The following is an 18,706-nucleotide window of genomic DNA, read 5'->3' as shown; positions in this document are numbered from 1 at the left end:
CACACACACACACACACACACACACACACACACACACACACACACACTCCCTGGGGTGTTCCTCCCTCCAGAGAGGAGGACATGAGAAGGTGCGGAGTCCATTCACCCGTATAGACAGAGAGAAAATTAATTTGTCACAGCACGTTTATCGTCATGACAACCTGCCTTTTAATTAAGGTCTGACAAACGGCAGAGTGTCGCGTCTCTCTCTGGGGAACGACAGATAGAAAGGAAGTGGAGGGAGAAAGGAAAAGTGCTCTCTTCATCACTTGTGACTGACGGAGGAAGTGGAGGATGGCAGACCTGTGAGCATTCGTTAAGATACGGACATTGTGTTGCGTGTGTACTTGGTAAATAGTTAAGCTGAGGCTTAGTTCAGTCAACTCAAACTACTCTGTTAAGAAAAGATTATCATCACACAGCAGTCGCTGTTGAGCTTGGAAGTGATTGATAAATATATATGCACTAAAAAACTTCTTAAAAGGAATAATGACAACCGTCCTTGGTTGTACAACTTATAATGTATTACTCCTTTTACTACTAGTTTCACTTTTAGTTTCTTAATATATATATATAGAAAAAAATGAAGGTTAAAGAAGCACTGCAATGTAATTGAATCATGTAATCGTGGACAAAGGTTTACCATCTTTGCATTTTGTTTTCTGTTATGTCCTCCAATGCACCAGTTCCAAACCTATGTCTTCATCAGAAATGGTAGATTTACATTTTTATACTTGAAAGCCATACTATGGATACAAATATAAATTCTTCAAAATACACTGTACACAATATACTGTTTGTACTTATATAACATATATACAATTTGTGTCAATTCCACAAGAAATATATCACCAATCAGGCTGAATCCTACCCAACGTCACAAAAGGACAAAGTGGCTTTATGTCTCCATTATCAAAATTGCGTGTGTTTCTGCATGCATGCGTGTGTCTGTGTGTGTGTGTGCGCGCAGCAGTCAAACCCAGCGGCAGCCCCTTGACAGCGTGTCACAGTGCATTAATAAAGGCCGACTGTGGCCTATAACCCTGTCACAGTACTCACAAACTTTCGGTTTTGTCTTCTGAGTGGTAGCCGAGTTCCAGAGCCAGCCGCTGGCATTTAGTCCTGGCTGAAAAGCCAAACAACTTCTGTCCGACAAGCCCGCTCTGTCATGTAAAACTAAAACATCTCAGCTTGGCCGTGTGAGAGGGGAACAGAGACGAGCTTGTGTTCATCCGGCTCCCAGAAAGACCACAGAGCTCTTTAAAGCATCAAACCATAAAAACAGACCCGCTGCCTCAAATACCGCCCGAGTGAAGAGCGAGCGTGTGTGTGTGTGTGTGTGTGTGTGTGTGTGTGTGTGTGTGTGTTCTACCTCTTGAGGTTAAGCAGAGCCCAGGGTATGCCGGTGGGCGTTTTGAAGGCTGGCAGCAGCTTTTCACCCAGCTCCACCGCCTTCCTACGGTATACCTGTGAAAGAGAGGGAGAAAGAAAGACAGCGTCTCATTGAAAGAGGCTTCTAGCTCACATTCTCTTGACCATTTGAGAGAGAAAACCACTGAGTATGGCACATAGCTAACGTTTTAATATTATTACTCAAGATACTTTGGGTTGTTATTTGACCGTGTAAACATACCAGATAACTTAGCCCTGAACTGAGGGAAGCCACGGAATTTGAATCATCATACGGCTACAACTATTGATTATCTTCATAATGGATTCCGCTGAAAATTATTGTATTAATCATCTCATCGCTCGTTATATTTTCATAAATTCCAAGGTCATGTATCCAGATTTCATTTATTCAACCAACAGTCCAAAATCCCAAAGATATTCAGGATATTAATATTTCAGACAAGGAACGGCATGAAATCCTCATATTTAAGAAGCTAGAGCCAGCAAACCAGCAAAAATATATTTAAATATGAATCGATTATCAAAATAATTGCTTTTGACTGCTTGTTGCGAATGTAAATGGTTATCAGCTGCAGCTATAATTATGATCCTTGTTATGTGTCGCTCTGTCACAATCCCACACACGTTTTCCATGTAGTTATTTTGGAACTGAAGAAAGAGACGAATACAAAGCTAAATCATCCCAAAAGTGACCTTTAGAAAAGAAATAAAGTATCTGGCACAGGATGCAAGAAAACAGGAAATTGAAGCATTTAGGCTACACGTCTCAGAAAATGTTTTGAAGAGAACTACTGGGAGCAGCAGCAGGAACCAAACCCCAGCACCAGGGGATTAACTCTAGTACTGAGGCCAATGGTTTCAACAGGGACACAACAAGGACATCTACACAAGTAGAGTCAAAGGTCACGGGATTCAGTGGTCAAATTCTTTAAAAAGCTTGATTTGCAATGCAAATGTCACACTCTCCTTGTATTGCTATGTAAAGCTCCCAGAAGAAAAGCAAAGACTTTTATATCTTACACCTGTACTGTAGTCCTCCCCCTTCATTCCACTCATTTTATCCCTTTATTCCTTCTTTCCTGTCCTCTTCCTTCAGTCCTTTAATCTGTTGCCAATATCATTCCCTGGCTGCCGTATTCTTGTCTCTTGCAGCTGCACTGATGTTTTCCATCGGTAAATTGAGGACAATTACAGAGATTCCTTACCCCGTTTAGTTTTTGGTAAGGTGCACTAAATAAAGCCGACATTTTAAGATACCTTCCAGTAAAAGGGTTTAAAATAATAATGTAATGAGATGTTAAGCCTGGAGCTGAAGAAGAAGCATTTCTGCCACATACACTGGACTTTTGGTACAATGGAACAATGGATTTTTGACCAATTTACCAATGAAAATAAACATGTCAGGAAGGGCTTAGGCCTTAGGGTATGTCTGCATCATTACCCAAACGTCTTGAGAGTAGGAAATACAACTCTATCTCTGCTGCTAAAAGGTTACAATACATTAAACTTGGTTGCTTGATGCTCAATGATTCTCTGCTCATTAGAGGTAACAAAACTTAACCTTCCACTTACAATACAAACTTCTCCAAAACAAGTCAGCCAGAGAAAGCTGGACTCACTTACATCCCTTTGTAATCGTTTAGAATAGGACGGCTGAGCTGGTGAACAAGAGCATGAAGTTCAGAATACTGACATCCATTTGAACATTTTTGGAGTAGTGAGGTAATGTTTCTATTCCACTTGGAACCAGCAGTGTGTGCAGAGGCCTGTTGCTCTAAATAACTTCAGAATTACTCAACTGTAAAACAAGAGCAAAAGAGTAAATACACCTGGATGTAGGGCCTGTATTAAACTGGGTGATGGTTTCATATAAAAGATGAATAACTGGTAAATGTGTAACATGACCGTTTGTGACATTTTGTTTCATGAGATTTTTCCATTTATAGGACTTGTATTTTTCTTGGATATGTGGCACTATTTTGTTTGAGGAACCATTTATAACAAGTAATGCCTGATTGGGTACTCATATTTCAATTTATTTGACCTTTGACATTTTGCAAACTAGTGTTAATCGTGTTGTTGGTTTAATTCTACGATGTTAAAATGACGGTGTCAGGGCTCGACAGTAAGACTTACCAGGTGGCCATTGGCAACCATTTTGGGAAATTGGCAACCACTTGGTTACCATCGGTGGAAACCACATTTTAAACATCGTTTCCCCTTGAAGAACACAATAATTAAATAATCAGAAACAAGTGCTACCGAATTGAATTTCTTGGTCAAAGCTTTTGTTTTCGCATATCTGACCGGACAGCTTTGTAGCCGGTTTAGCGCGCGCGGGGGGGGGGGGATGGTGTCTCTTAGGTGTCTGTTGGCTGTAAAAGTGAAGTACTTCTACTTTTGGCTCCAGGCACGAGTTTAGTCAAGCAGTTAGGATAGAATGGGGTTTGGCCCAAGACGTGATGGACTGTTTGCCTCCGCAGCTTCACTCCAACTGCTGCTGCTGCCGTCCACTGACAAGAGCGAGAATGACGTTCTGTCTCTTTTAGTTATTCTGGTAACTACTGCAGTCCACATGTACGTGTCCTACTTTTTTATCACCGACCCTGGATGTAGAGCGGGGGTGCTGCTGTGGCACAGATTTAGTCCACTAGAGATGGCAAAGTTAAGAACTGTTTTGGAATAAAAAATGCCAAACCTGTCACCACACAGAAACATAACACAACAGCCGTATAAGATAAGATACATCATCATTGCAGTTGTTATGCAGTGATATAACATTAAGCTTTTTTTTTTACAAATGAGGAAACAAGTTCACATCATCTAGATCCTGTTTAAAATTCTGAGGAGGCAAAGACGTCTTAATCCAAAATATAGAAAAGCAGGATACCAAGCAAAGCTTCTCAACAGTTTCTTTACTTCTCAAAGAAACTCTTCTGTCTTTCTTAAATGTATTTGCAAATCAAACACGGCTCTGATCTGCTGCGGAGGAGGCAGCTTTAATTTAAATGCCTGTTTTAACTTCTGCGCATTATCTCCCAAAGGGAGCGAGCACAACACCGTTTTTAATTCTTGAATTGTGTGATTTAAATACACAGGACACTTTTCACTCCAAATATGCACATGCTTAAAATATTTAAGTTTATACATACATATATATATATATAAGCTGGTATGCGGTCGCCAGCCTCATGACCAATTCTAAAACTTCCTGTGTGAATATAGTTGATACAAGCTGTAACAAACAATTCATCTGTTGAAGCGATGTCAACAACACGACTATCCTCTGTACCGCATTCCTTATGAGTGCAAGCATGCAGTCCTCTCTTTTGTTATCATCCCTCCATTAGTCTTTCCTACAGTGTAGAAATGCCTGTCATATACACACAGGCACACAGAGGTGGTGCCGGTAGCATTACAATAGCACTATATCAGCAAGATGGCAGTTCTGTTCCCAAAGGATCTACGGCTCAGCAGGGTGTGAGAGTCGGGAGGCTCGGGAGGCTACTTGTCAAAACAATACGGGAACTTGACAGCTTCTCCTTCAGAATGCTGCAGCAGGGAGAGGTTACTGAGAGCCGGGCGAGGGCGAGAGGTAACAGGAATGTGGGATTCATGTGGCATGAAGATACATGTCGGAATGTCCATATGTTTGACCTTGTAAAGATGCCAGGAGTGATGTTTTCTATGGAGCTCATTTGACCTTTTCTGCACCCGATCTCAAAGTCGACTACTCCTAGCGCTGTCACTGGTGGAGTTAGCAAGCTAACGGCTAGTTAGAGAGCTAGCTCGCTAATTCCACCATGCTTTAATGTTACACTGGTTACAGAAAAGGAGGCAAACAGCGGGCTGGTGGCCAGCAGCTGGTCTAACTGTCCCTCGGCCTCACTCCACGCTGTACAACATATCATCTTGGATGTTACGGATTGTTGTGCAGACTTGAATCTCATAAATTGATGTTTCTAATATCATCATGTTTCAAAATGCATATCTATTGTGCATTTCAAAAGGACTTCCAAGATATAGAGTTTTCAAGGTAAGATTTGTGGCGACACTGTTGACACCAAATTACCACACTTTGTGTGTGTGTGTGTGTGTGTGTGTGTGTGTGTGTGTGTGTGTGTGTATGTGTGTGCGCGTGTTTCAGGCCCTGCTGTGGTAGCATGGGAGCAGTGTAACAAGGCATCACATCCCAGTGATTAATGCCTTTAATAATGCCAAGAGCACACTGAGGAGGAAAATAAAAAACACTCCCAGGGACGCACAGAAGAATAAATTAAACACACCCTATGTCCAAGGCTATCAAGCAAACTGCCAACAGGCTTTAATGAGCAATTGAATTATATAGAAGCCGAGGACCCCACACACACGCACACGCACACACACACCTTGTGGCTGATGTCATTCGTAAAAACTGATGTTAATAATAGCATTTCACACCTGGGCACTTCTGACAAAATAGCCATCAGGAAAATGAACTACCTTAGTGCTGTGTTTTAATTTGTGCGTGTTATTGTCAGTTTAAGTAAGTCACTGTTGTGGAGCCACCAGTTGACTGTCCACAGAGTGAGAAAGTGTGCGTGGTTATTATTTCGTGCCTCTGAGTATATCTGTCATGCTGTGATCAGGGTAGAGGAAGAAGTGTCACAATACGGGAACAGATGAAGAGAAGTGAAAGCAGGACGACCTGTGTGCTGTAATCCTACCTGCTGAGTAATGAGGAAATGAATGATCAAAATACAATCTTCCACTGATATTTGGTTATTCGTAGGTTGCTGTAGGCTACATCATGTGACTCTAAGGCAATGCCACTCTAAATCTAGTCAACCCCTTTACGCAAATATCAACATCTCTTGTGACGATACCAGAAATTAAGTAGTCAAAAAATGGAGGAACTAATGGAGATGATTCAGGTTAGAGAATCATCACCAGGACAAAGAAGGACACGACAGGATGGGTCAAAGCTCCTGAGATGAGGCAGGAAAAGAACAATTGAAGTAGAAAGAGAACATTTGCTTTGCTTTCCCTCCTCTTGAAGTTTTGGCCATTGTGTTTGCCCTCCACAAACTCACTTAATCCACAGAATGAGAATAAAGTGTGTTTTAGGGAGATAGAGAGACAATGAGGAAGGGAGAGAGGAAACGGACAAAGAACACCAAAGGATGAGTCTATTTAAGATTCAGTCACATTCATGCAACTTGTACCACCACAGGGTTTACCTTTTAAACCCCCTGTGTGTGTGTGTGTGTGTGTGTGTGTGTGTGTGTGTGTGTGTGTGTTAACTGAAGACATTTCAGCCTCTTTTTGTGGCCTTTTCAAGCTACTATTTCAGTTTAGGGGTAAACTCTAGATTCAGGGTTAGATGGTTTGGTTGAGGTTTCAAGATATTTCCGGAAAAAGGAAAATAAGAGTCAACCACTCAATTTAGTCGATAGAAAACATCAGATTTTAGTGGCTCGGGGTCAAACATCGGTTTCTAGACTAACTTGTGAAGACACAAAGGGTTTAAATCCTCATTGCAACACACAATACATAGAATAATTGAATCTTTATGGTTATTTTTGACATTAAAGTACATGTAAAACCACTACCTGGAGTCCAGACAATGTGGGATATTGACTGTTACTCACTAGATGAAGTATAAGTGAGGGAGGACGGCTGAGGGGAAGTGAGTACATCACATAAGTCGATAAGGCTTTTACAAACATGACTGGTGTATTTCCACAGCGTATAGATCGGCTCTTCTCACCACTGTCAACAATGAGGCCACCTTTCAATGAGGCGTTAGACACAACACGGGCAGACTCCACCTTCAAGGAAGCATTCCAAAGATGTACCGTTTTCAAAAATCACTGCTTTTCTTCTACGACAGTAAAATCAAGATGTATTTCTACCTTATTTTGAGCATTAATAATTAGTAGGTGGAGAATAACCTACGGGCTTATCCCTGCCTTTCTCCTGCTTTACTTCCATTATGCTAGTGAGCATAGACGACAGGTGTAGGTACAAGTGTATGTATGGGCCACTACGAAGATAGATTACATGAATTAAGGCTCATATTAGGGTCAAAGTCGTGGAGAGAATTTAGTTTAGGTCCCGTTTAGAGTGAGGAGACGGACGTGGAAGGTCCCTACAAGGATATTAACATTTTAAGTATGTGGGAATGCGTAGGTGTGTGTGTGTTCACCCAATCAAGTTTCCAGGTCTAGCTCTCCTACCATAAATGTTGGCAGCGTGTGTGTGAGTGTGTGTGTGTTTGAATATGTGATGCAGTCCGCGGAGAGTCGCCTGGACAGCTCCCTAACCAAGATGAATGACCCAGCAGGCCTTGTGGGACACGTGGCCCAGAATACAGCAGCGTCTGGGGGGACGGAGCGAGACCCGCATGCCGACACCTCCTCCTCCTCCTCCTCCTCCTCTTTCACACTCTTCCCCTTCAATTCTACCGTGTGTTCACCCATCTCTGAAACTCGTCTTTTCTCTCTTCTTCCTTTAATGGCACACACGCACAACATTGGAACATCGATTTATAAAATCCCTACCCAGGTGTATATACATAAACATGGCCAATTTTAGAATGGAATAGAATAGAATAGAAATATACTTCATTCATCCCCAAGGGGAAATTTTTCTGTGGCAGCAGCAAACAGGGTTACAAAATAAAATAGAAATATTAGGTATGGAAAATGCACACTATATACAATATAATAAAATAACAGAGCAGGACCTATTAAATTTAAGAAAATAACGTAATAAAAATGCACAGTATATACACGAAATAGAATCATATTAAATTAACTAAGTAGGAGAAAATAAACAAAGCAGTAGTGCATTTAGGGTATTTTTAGGGTATTTTTGTTGGACTTTCCAGGCTTCATTCTTGCCTCTTTCATCAATATCTTTGTCAACAAAGACTCATGCCTAGCGATCTGCTTCTTGAATGCCCCCTTCTAAGTTTTCCAGTACCATACAACATGAACTGCCCTTTATCTGGACTGCCGGCACTACAAGTACCTATCGGGCACTACCTGCATGTTGATATTGTGGCCAAAATACTTTCTTTTGCATACCTCATAGATATGCACTTAAAGATGCTTCTAGAAAAGTATCCAAAGATGCTTCCAGGTATGAAGATCGTATTAGTGCCAGGTGCTTTTCCTCTAAAATGAGCATCAAGGTGCACCATGGGTAACTTTGCAGGGGGATAAGGCTGATGTATGACTGAAACTGAGATGTCTACAAATCATTATTTACAGTTCCTTTCATTTTCACTCTCTGGTGAGATAAATGCACAGGTACACTGACATGATGTTATAGTCAGTCAGGACAAGCATTGTGTTTATTATGGTTATGGTAAATGGTAAACTAACTAAAAAACTGTATTAATATAGCGCTATATACCTCAACAGACAAAGAGCTCTACAATTGGCCTCCTGTCGACCCACTCGAGCACAAACTCACACACTCATGGCTAGCTGCTTATTTCAAGTGCAAATTTGATCATGTTTTTCATTCTTCTCTATTTCAAGTAGCATTAACAGAAGTGTTGTATTTCACTTCCTGAATGAATGAGTCCGTGCAGGAACAACGGAATGATGAGTGCAGACTAAATGTGGAAAGAGTGAGCCGGTGTACCACCGTCTCTGTGTTGGCTGAATAAGGCCTGTTTGCAGGCTGCTGACCTGACAGCTGTATTGGAGAGGCTGAGGACACACACACACACACACACACACACACACACACACACACACACACACACACACAGAAGCCTGCTGCTGTTTGAATGGTTGCTCTTGTCCTCCTCTCCACTGTCAAAGTCGTTCCCTCTCTCCCTCTCCCTCCCTCTCTCTCTCCCTCTCTCTCTCTCATGTCTAGGTTTATAATTTGCTTCAGGGAGGGAAGACGAAGGATGAAGGGTGGCAGAAAACTACCAATCAATCACTCTTTGGCTTGAGGAGACGAGTTAGTAATAATTAAAGCAGGGCATATGGAGAGGAGAGGAAAGGAGAAGGCAGGAAACGTAAGGAAAAGGAGAAAATAAAGGAAAGGAAGAGGGGAAAGGAGAGGAAACAGGAGAGGCGAGGGAAGTAAAGGACAGGAAAGAAAAGAGGGACAGGGAAAGGAACAGAGAGACAGGAGAGGAAAACAGGAAAGAGGAAATATAATGACAGGAAAGGAGAGGAGAGACTGTGAAAAACAGTAAAGCCTGTCTGTATGAATATTGATTTGTATGTCGTCTGATGCAGAACAAGGTGCATCAGATAACTTACAACAGTGTCTCCTTTACACAGTTTGTCCAGCAGAAAGGAATCACTCATAACTGCTACAGAAACATTCCCGCAGATCACCTCAGGGAGGACTATTTACCAAGGTAACGGATGGAAGTTACATCCATCTGAATAATATGGAAATACTGGTAAAAATCAACCTCAGCATTTCTTCTACAGCTCAGCAACGTTTGCTGAGGTTTTCTAGACCAGCTGAAAGCAATTTTCTTTCCCTGGGAAACTCACTGTGGTGTTAAAAGGCCTCGCAAGATTACCGTCCAAAATAATTACACTCTGACACCCCCTCAACTACCAGGGACTGCTGCAGGTGAAGCCGTTTGGTTGCTAATGAGAGTGTGGGGGGGAGGAGAGGAGAGAGAGCAAGTCCTGAGTGAATTTGGTGTCTCGGCAGGGGGTCACATGTCAGCCGTGATGAAACACCAAAGGGCACACAAACACCCACCCCTCATTTTATTTGCTGTTGGCAAAGAGTGTGATGGAGGAAGAGCAAGGCTAACAGGAAGACCTCCTGTGATCGTGTAAGGTGTCTATTACACCCATGAAGGGACTACAATCAGTGCATGGAGCTAAACTCAACATAAAACAACCTTACAATCCAACTAACCCACGCACACACTCATAAGTTATCTAGAGTGCCCCAGTTGACCCGTGAATTTGTTAGACAAAATGTATTTAACACTCTTTTCTTACATGTAGATACACAATTATAAAGCTGAAAGTCAGTAAGTTGGTTGACAACAATAATATCTATATTTGCTTTGATAAGTCAGTTATCAGGTATGTGTGAAGAACCTGCTGCTTTTGAAATAAATTCCAAATAGAATAGTTTGGGTTTTTATTTTTTGTTCAGACAAAACAAGAAATTGTGAAGTCATCACTTTTGGCTGTTGGAAATTGACCTTTCACTATCAGTCCCGCCCCTCAAAACACAGACTGGCCAATCAGAGTGTAGCATCAGCCGGTTTCAGGCGGGTTTTGAGGATTTGGAGCTAGTGGTGGTTAAACGTTGTGTAATAGATATACGTTTTTATGTTTCGACGCAAAAACCTGTGGAGCTAACATTAGCAGAGTACATTAGCACATCATTAATAGCATTAGCACTGTGCTGCATTAGCTACTGAAGTGTGGGCTCCATGGTAGCTCTGACAGTGTTAGCGGGGCTTTTTTTTGACATTTTATAGAACAAATAATAAATCAAACATAAATTCAATGAAAGTAATCTTTAATCACAGCTTTTCCTGATGAGTTATTACTACCTCTGTTGGCTCTGTTGTAAATCATGCTCAATATGTTGTATTTCAATGTACGGCTGCTGCGATAGCCGGACCCGGGTTTGTGGATTAGGGTTAGCAGCAGGGTAACGAGCACAATCATGTGCAAGCGAGCTGCTGTTTCACACCCGGGTCCTAATTGACTACAGCAGGGCTTACTGTGCAGTAATCACCGGCTGACTGTAACACGTGAGCTGCTTTGGACAAAGCTGAACGCAGCTCCGCGTGCAAACAATAACAGGACGGCGGCTTGCTGCAGTTCAATACCTACTGACAGAATTTGACACAACCTGGGCCAGACATAAAACCTGGAGGTGATACTATTCACTGGATCATTAGACGTTTGAGCTCTAAATATTCGGGCACCTTCACAGGCTCCTGCGCCATCCAAAGCGGCAACATTTCATTTTGGACGTGCACGGGTGAAACCGCGCGTTCGTCATTATATTCACGCTTTTCACGGTGTGTTTGCGTTGCTATAATTTCACACATCCTGCATTCATGCTGCTTAATGCAGCCGATTTTCATCACATTAAAACTAAAATATCGTATATGTGGCAGAGCGAAGAGCTGCATAACAAATCCAGCGATCCAAATACTCAAAGTTAAAGCCAATACACATCAACTCTGCTCTCACTGGCCCCCCCAAGGCGGAGGAATGGAGCCACGTTGAGATATCGTCAATCAAGCGGCGATAACGTCAATCCCGCTCGTGACGACAGGGGTGTGAGAACCTCCACATCTCCTCTGGGTTCACTGCTGGAAGCATTTCCTCAGTTTGACAGACGTTTGATGAGCGAGGTGGGAAACCGCTCTCTAAGAAAAGGTAAAAAAAAAAAAAAAAAAAAAAAAAACCGCTTCGGCTTCATCTCAATATTAGCAATCCTTGCCTCGCGTTTGCATATCAATACGCACACGTGTGCCGTGCCACGTGCAATGAGAAGCGGCTCCTGATATTATTTCCTCGCCTCTCTGGTGGCACGGTCGGCGCTGACTCGGCACACTTGACAGTCAGCTCTTTTGACGGCGCCGCTATGGAAATGAAGAAGACCGGGCAAAGAGAAATTTACATAGAAACTTGCCGTCTCGGTAGGAAAGTTACAGGAGGGGAGGAGGAGTGCACGTTTGGATGGGCTGGGGGTGTAGAACCTGCACTGCGAGCAACAAGCAGAGAGTTAAGTTTAATAAGAGTCCATTTAGTCAGAAAACACATCAATGCACCTTAATATCAGCTCATCGGATCCTTCAGAAAACTACCTCGACAATATAGATGGATGTCTAAATCTCAACTGTGAGGCAAAGCCACGGGACCTCACATGTTCTCTAGCAGCACCACAGTTTTATAACTATCTGTGCAGTGAGTGTGCAATTAAGGGTCCAGTCAGGTGGGGGAGAGGGAATCTGTCCAGAGCGAATATCTCATATCCAGATCGAGTCTCGATCCAGCTGAGACAGATTGCAGTTCACACCTGACATTTAGATGCATCACAAGTGGCCACTTGTGATTGGATTTTGGGTTCCTGGCTGGCATTTGATTTGATCCGCGTGTGTGCGTGTGTGCGCGTGTGTGTGTGTGTGTATGTGTGGGGGGGGCGAAAACGGCTGACAAAACATAAAACTACACATGTGCGTTCTGGCCGAGCAGCTGGAGAGGAGGATTGCGGTAGAAATTTGCATATTGGACAAAAGCATGACAGAAAACGACTTTTTTGCCGTAAATGACAGGAGGCACAGGAGCATTTGTCCACACCTGGGGAAACGTGTGCATGACTGAGATTCACTGGAGATAAAGTGCGAGCGGTCAGGAGCAGGAGAAGCTGAACTCATGGGCTTGGAAGCAGTTGCCATGGAAACATAATAATCCGCCAATGACAGGATGGAAGCTGACACATCGGTTGATCAAAGAAAGCTGAAATAATGAAAGGTCTTCCTGCTCAGTACAGCTCACTTAAAACGGTTTGATGATCGGTCGATGAGGTGAAAACTCCAGAATAAAAGCTTTAAGTGACAATACACACATAATTAGCATATCAATAACAACAACACACTGAAACAGCCTTCAGTTTGAAACAGACTGAGACGGCAAGAAGGTTTCATCCACTTCAGCCGTCACATTGGGAGTTATCAGGAATGGAAGCGGGACGAATATAACCCACACTAAATTAACTGATGCGAACAATAATAAATATTTCAGAAGAATATACTTCCTGAAACAACGGACTTCAAGTAGAAATGAGAAAGAAGACAGAGAATCAGAGTGAATGAGTGCACGATGGAGGGAAGGAGAGAGACAATGAGAGAGATAGAGAGACAGTGAGAATGATAGAGAGAGAGAGAGAGAGAGAGAGAGAGAGAGAGAGAGAGAGAGAGAGAGAGAGAGAGAGACACACAAGTGAAGTGCCATTCAAGCGTCCCAGTGGGGAGTCAGTGTTGTCAGAGAACGAGTCTGAGCTGGAACCCTGGGTTTCATGTAAAGGAAAATGTCAAATATTCACTTAAATAGTTCAACAAAGCCAAAGACCAGATCTGACACGGACCCTAACCTACACCTTCCACGCTGCCCCGCACCGTATTCGGTATGATAAACACCCCTGCAGGCAGATTGTGAAGAGCTGCCAGGAGACGTTAGGTAACCCGGGTTGACACATGGTTAATCAGTTTCGTGACAAATCAGTTACAGACGTAATTTTGTGAAAAGGCAGGGAATAAATCCAAACTTAAAAATGGACGGTTTTGGGTCTAAATGTCAGGGAGTCACTGGCAAATGTCAGTCACTGCAAAGGTCTGCCGATGAGGCCTTCTTGTTAAAGGTCTATGATAAAAAATGAAGCTCTCAAGTAGAAAGGCCTTTACAACCCGAAGGCATGACGAATAAACAACACAAAGATGCAAAAACACTTGTCTCCTCCGTGTTGTTGTACACTATAGCAAACGGTTTGAATATGTCCGTCCCACACGTCATGATCGGTTGATGCCTTTATTCTAGGTGCTAAAGCTACAAAAAAAATAATCTAACTTCTTCCTCCTTTTAGCCTCGTAATATTCCCGTTCTGAGTGAAAGTATTCATGAAAAAACCTGTTAAATAAAGCGTGTTGAAAAACAAATTAATTGCACAGATTAAAAAAAAAAAAAAAAAAAAGACCTTAAGGGCCACCTTAAGGTAGATGTCTTTGGAGCATCTCCGCAATGGCTTTTCGAAACTATTTAAATTAAAATAAGTTATTGCATGCATTAATATCCCATGTAAATCACTAAAATAGTCTACAAAATAAAAGCTCAGGAGTGGCGTGTGCTCGAAGGAAGGTATCACTTCTGCCTTTTTTGTAGGGAACCCAAATATCTTCAAAACATGTGCCGACAAAAAAAAAAAAACACAAGCAGGTTTATAGAGGGAAGAATTTACAAGTGACAGATTGGGTCTACAGAGAACAGAGGACGCGGACGGCTGGTAAATTTAGACGGAAGGCAACAAAATCAATATGGCTTTAAGAATTTAATGTCTCTGCCTCCGGCCGGTTTTGAAAACACAACAGCTCTGAGGAATTTACTTCCAATTGTCAACACAGGCAGATCCAGGCAGAAAGGATGTAGCCAGTGTGTGTGCAGTAAAGAGATTTTGTCACAGCTATGAAACTTAATTGTTACTTCAGCTGACTGACGGGGCTGGCGAGATACCAACATGTGAGTCAAACGCATGAGTAAAACCTCTATCTGGGTACATAAGAGCAACGTGGCTCATTCTGGATACTAGTCCACAAATGTTCTTGTTGGCTTTGTAAGTGAATCCGGCACACCTGCTTTTTGTGAATTCTCATACAGGGCAGCCGACAGAGACACAATGAAGCAGGTAAGTTTGGTAAAAAAAGAAAAACAAGGAAGTATTGTTGTTTGGAAACAAACAAACAGAGGAGCTGTTAGCAGTCAGACAGACGAGCCGAGTAGAGAACAAAGACCTTTAAGGCGGTGTGTAGCACAAGTGTTAACAAAGCTACCCGTCAAAGTGCCGTCTGCAGGAAGGAAAAAAAGAAAACCCCTCAGATCTCCACAGCTAGACGGCACGCACGCACGTACACACACACACACTAACTTTTCCCTCTCTTTGGAAGCCAGGTTAGACGTGTTAGGAAGACAGGCCTGCTGTGTCAGCCCTTAAAAGCACCAGTCTAACATCAAAAAGACATCAGAAGGGACTGCAGATGCACAGACATATACGTATGCATGTATTTACACACACACACACACACACACACACACACACACACACACACACACACACACACAAACACACACACACACACACACACACACACACACACACACACACACACACACACACACACACACACACATACACACACACACACACACACACATACACACACACACACACACACACACACACACACACACACACACACACAGGCCTGATAACAAATCCTGGGTGATAGCTGATGTAATTGGACTGTAAGTCCCGCAGAGCAGTGAGTTGCCTGCTGAGGAGTTTGGAGGCAGGCAGCGGGCGCTGGGCATTAATATTGAGGAGAGAGCCGCAAGGCACGGCGCACTTTCACCCAACCGAATTTGGATTCTTTTTGTCTCCCAGCACAGATGAGACATCACGGACACGGTCGGGTCGGAGCCAACGCCGACCTGAAGAGCTCCGCGTCTGGAACAACAACTGAGGTCAGAGAGAGACATGCACTGCTGAACCCACATACAGAAGTGATTTTGTGCTTCACTGCTGCTTAAGGGGGTGAATGTAACTTTCCACATGTAATAAAAAATAAAAAATAAAAATTCCATTCATTGGTTCAGTCGTTAAATAAAAATAAGAAAAGTCAACTAATCCTTTGAAAACACAAGGGCCCTTCCCATTTCCCAGTTTGTACAACCTTGATTCCTTTCCTCGGGTCTCAGTTCCGCCCACGGGGAACGCGAGTGGAGGAGGTGAGGGGGAAACGCGAAGGATTAGGAGTCATGGCAAAGAGGCATTTGAACAAAATGAGACATCTTTGCCTCTGCGCAGTCATTTTAACAGCAACGTCAATTAAATATGGCATGGGGCACTGCTCAATCGGGTGTTAATTGTCCCGCCCCTTGTCACAGAATACACCGGGGTGTGTCCTCGCCGAGAGCGCCTCCTGCAAGCCCCCCCCCCCCCTGCTCCTCAGGATGAATTCTAGGAATTGGGACTCCCTTCAAGACGGAGCGCCCAGATCGATTTCAGGGTCTAAAGACGCAGGACCGAGGAGCGAGGAGACGGAGGAGGCACGAAATCAATGAGAAGAGCCCCAAAACTACTCGCGCATTAGTCCGTCTTCTAATACTTTCCCCATTACTGTCTGTGACTCGGAGTCTTTCCTAATGAAGACATTCATCTTTCCTTTGTTGTCGACCGTTTCCAATGGAGGTTAATACACATTTGGAGCACTGATTAGCATTTACGGAAACCGGACGGTGAATGAGGGATTGAGTGAGCTGCAGCTGTTATGGAGGGCTGTGGCTCACTGATGTGTTTTTAACAATCCCATAGCATACAGGAACAAAGTACAACAGCCTTTGTTCACCGGATCAATAGTTGGTTGTAGTCTCTCCGTGGGATCGTGTCAATAAGACCAACACCACCAGATCCATCCTTTAAACCTGGCGTGCTGTGCTGCAGCTTGCCGTCCTTAGTTCTACTCAGAGATGCAGCCTAATGGGTGAGCCTGCAGCCCTCCAGCCTCGCCCAAGGAAACTCTTGGACTTCTCATGCCGCTGAGCAGAGCACAGGACGGCTACTATTTGAATGCCACACTTGCAGCACGCTAGCTGGAGCTGTTATTAAAAATAAAAAAGTACTAAAAGAGTACACCACGCTGACATTACATACTTGGTATTTCACTAGCCTGTGCAGGGGGAAAGTCAAGCTGTTTGGGTCAATAGCTTTTTAATCAAAGCATTTGCTGGAACCTTTTTTCTTCTTTTCGAGATGAGTGCAAAAAGCCTTGAGGCAGACCTCGGCCCGTGCACTGCATTGGCTTCAGTGCTCTACCGGAGCCACCTTCTTATTTGCAGAGTCACTCGACCACATCTAAAGCCACAGCGACCGCTGACGCAGCAACGATCCCTTCTACGATAAGTGCATGTAATTCATTACGTCAGAGGTCGACAGATCTCGCCGAATCGGAACAGATTTCCAGGACAAAATGAAAACAAAAGCATGTACTCAACGCGCACACGTAGAGGAAAGATGACAGGAAGAGAAAGGGAGAAAACAAAACTGTGAAATGAGTGATTCAAAAATAAATAAATAAAAGAAAATGACAAGAGGATGAATGACAGGCGAACAAGTCGGAGATATGAGCGGAGAGAGAAAGCCGAACAAAAGGCACGTCGGAGTCAACTGCTAATCTGCGATTAGATAGCAGCACCACGGTGACTCAAATGCGAGAGCAAAGGGAGACACTCTTGTTCTGCTTCCTCTGTCACTCAAAGATGTGCGTGTGTGTATGTGTGTGTGTGGAACAGAGAGTATATTAACAAGGCAAATAGCTTATTTGCCTCGTCTTCCTTGCAGGGGGAAGAGATAAGGTCCAATGAGAGCGAGGTCTCTGACGCAGCCCGACTCCCTTCAGGCCGGCTGACAGGAATAAGAAACAAAGCGACACATGAACTCCCGGGACAGTTCAATGTTCCCAACGCACTCCCTGGACGTCTATACACGCACAGTTGGTTTAATAACATCACGCGTGGGGTCCCCAGATACTCCACAAGAGAATGTTTCCATGATTTGACATTAGCATACGTGTTTGGGGGAAATAATCCTGAAGAGGTTCAAACGGGCGGAGCGTCGCTTCCCAGCCTGTGCTCCTCAAATGACGACCTGTGTTTAATTAATAAGCTGCATGCTTCACTGTGTGGAAGTGATTGGGATCATTCTTTTATGTGTAACGCGTCATCCGGCTTAATTTAAACGTTGTAAAACACATTGAAACAAATAAATACATAGATATAAATTCGCTGAATTGTTATTTTTCATTCAAATAATAAATCGCACAACAGCGTTTTGGTAAAAACAAAACAAAATCTTCAAAATGAACGAATTAAAATTCCAGTGTATGATTTATATAGTTTATAAACACTGAATTGAATGGACCGGCCCCACTGTCGACCGATCCAGCTATCCGAGTCAGGATCGGTCCGATATCTCACATCAGTATCGTGCACCCCGACTCGTAATCCTCGTACAAAATAGAAGCATAAACTAAGGCCCCTAAAACATAATCCTCCTGTTACTGTACCACTGTTGGAACAACAGTTTCAACTCAGTCCTGGATGCAGATTAGTCGCAAATGCTGGATGATGAAATTGATGGAAGTCATTTTTGGATTGATGCTAAAAAAAAACAAGCTCTGTGGCAAACACAAGTTTATGGTACTTACGTGTTTTGTTCAGCAAGATAATCTTACAGAAATGACAACATTTGACGAACTGCACCACGGTCGCATTACTGAGAGTATAAACACAACGAGGCTGTAAAAACGGACTCGTGTTCGTTCAGCCCGAAAGGAGACGGTCCTAGAGGACCTTTATGCTGGACTCGTGAGCAAATCCTCTGATTTGTTTGCCTGAACACAGCACCACGTCTTCCCTTCTGTTGGGTTTTATGTGGTCGAGGTTCAAATGTCACACAGCATGAATGACTTACATATGGCCAATATGGCCCCCTGCCCTCTCCCTCTGTGTGTATG

At 43.2% G+C, this 18,706-nt stretch overlaps 1 protein-coding gene across 1 annotated transcript in view; it reads right to left on the bottom strand.

Moving 5' to 3' along the window:
• The window catches only part of man1a1 (mannosidase, alpha, class 1A, member 1), a 157,591-nt gene that overhangs the window by 57,758 nt on the left and 81,127 nt on the right, over positions 1-18,706 (bottom strand). Inside the window, exon 5 of the mRNA XM_031861642.1 lies at positions 1,373-1,467. Within this exon, the coding sequence (XP_031717502.1) occupies positions 1,373-1,467 (95 nt within the window). The remainder of the gene's footprint in view (positions 1-1,372; positions 1,468-18,706) is intronic.

Source organism: Anarrhichthys ocellatus, unplaced genomic scaffold (assembly GCF_004355925.1).
Source record: "Anarrhichthys ocellatus isolate YVR2014 unplaced genomic scaffold, GSC_Weel_1.0 scaffold25, whole genome shotgun sequence".
NCBI classification, from domain to species: domain Eukaryota; kingdom Metazoa; phylum Chordata; class Actinopteri; order Perciformes; family Anarhichadidae; genus Anarrhichthys; species Anarrhichthys ocellatus.
The sequence above is the reverse complement of the archived record's forward strand: the minus strand, read 5'-3'. Positions and strand labels throughout refer to the sequence as shown.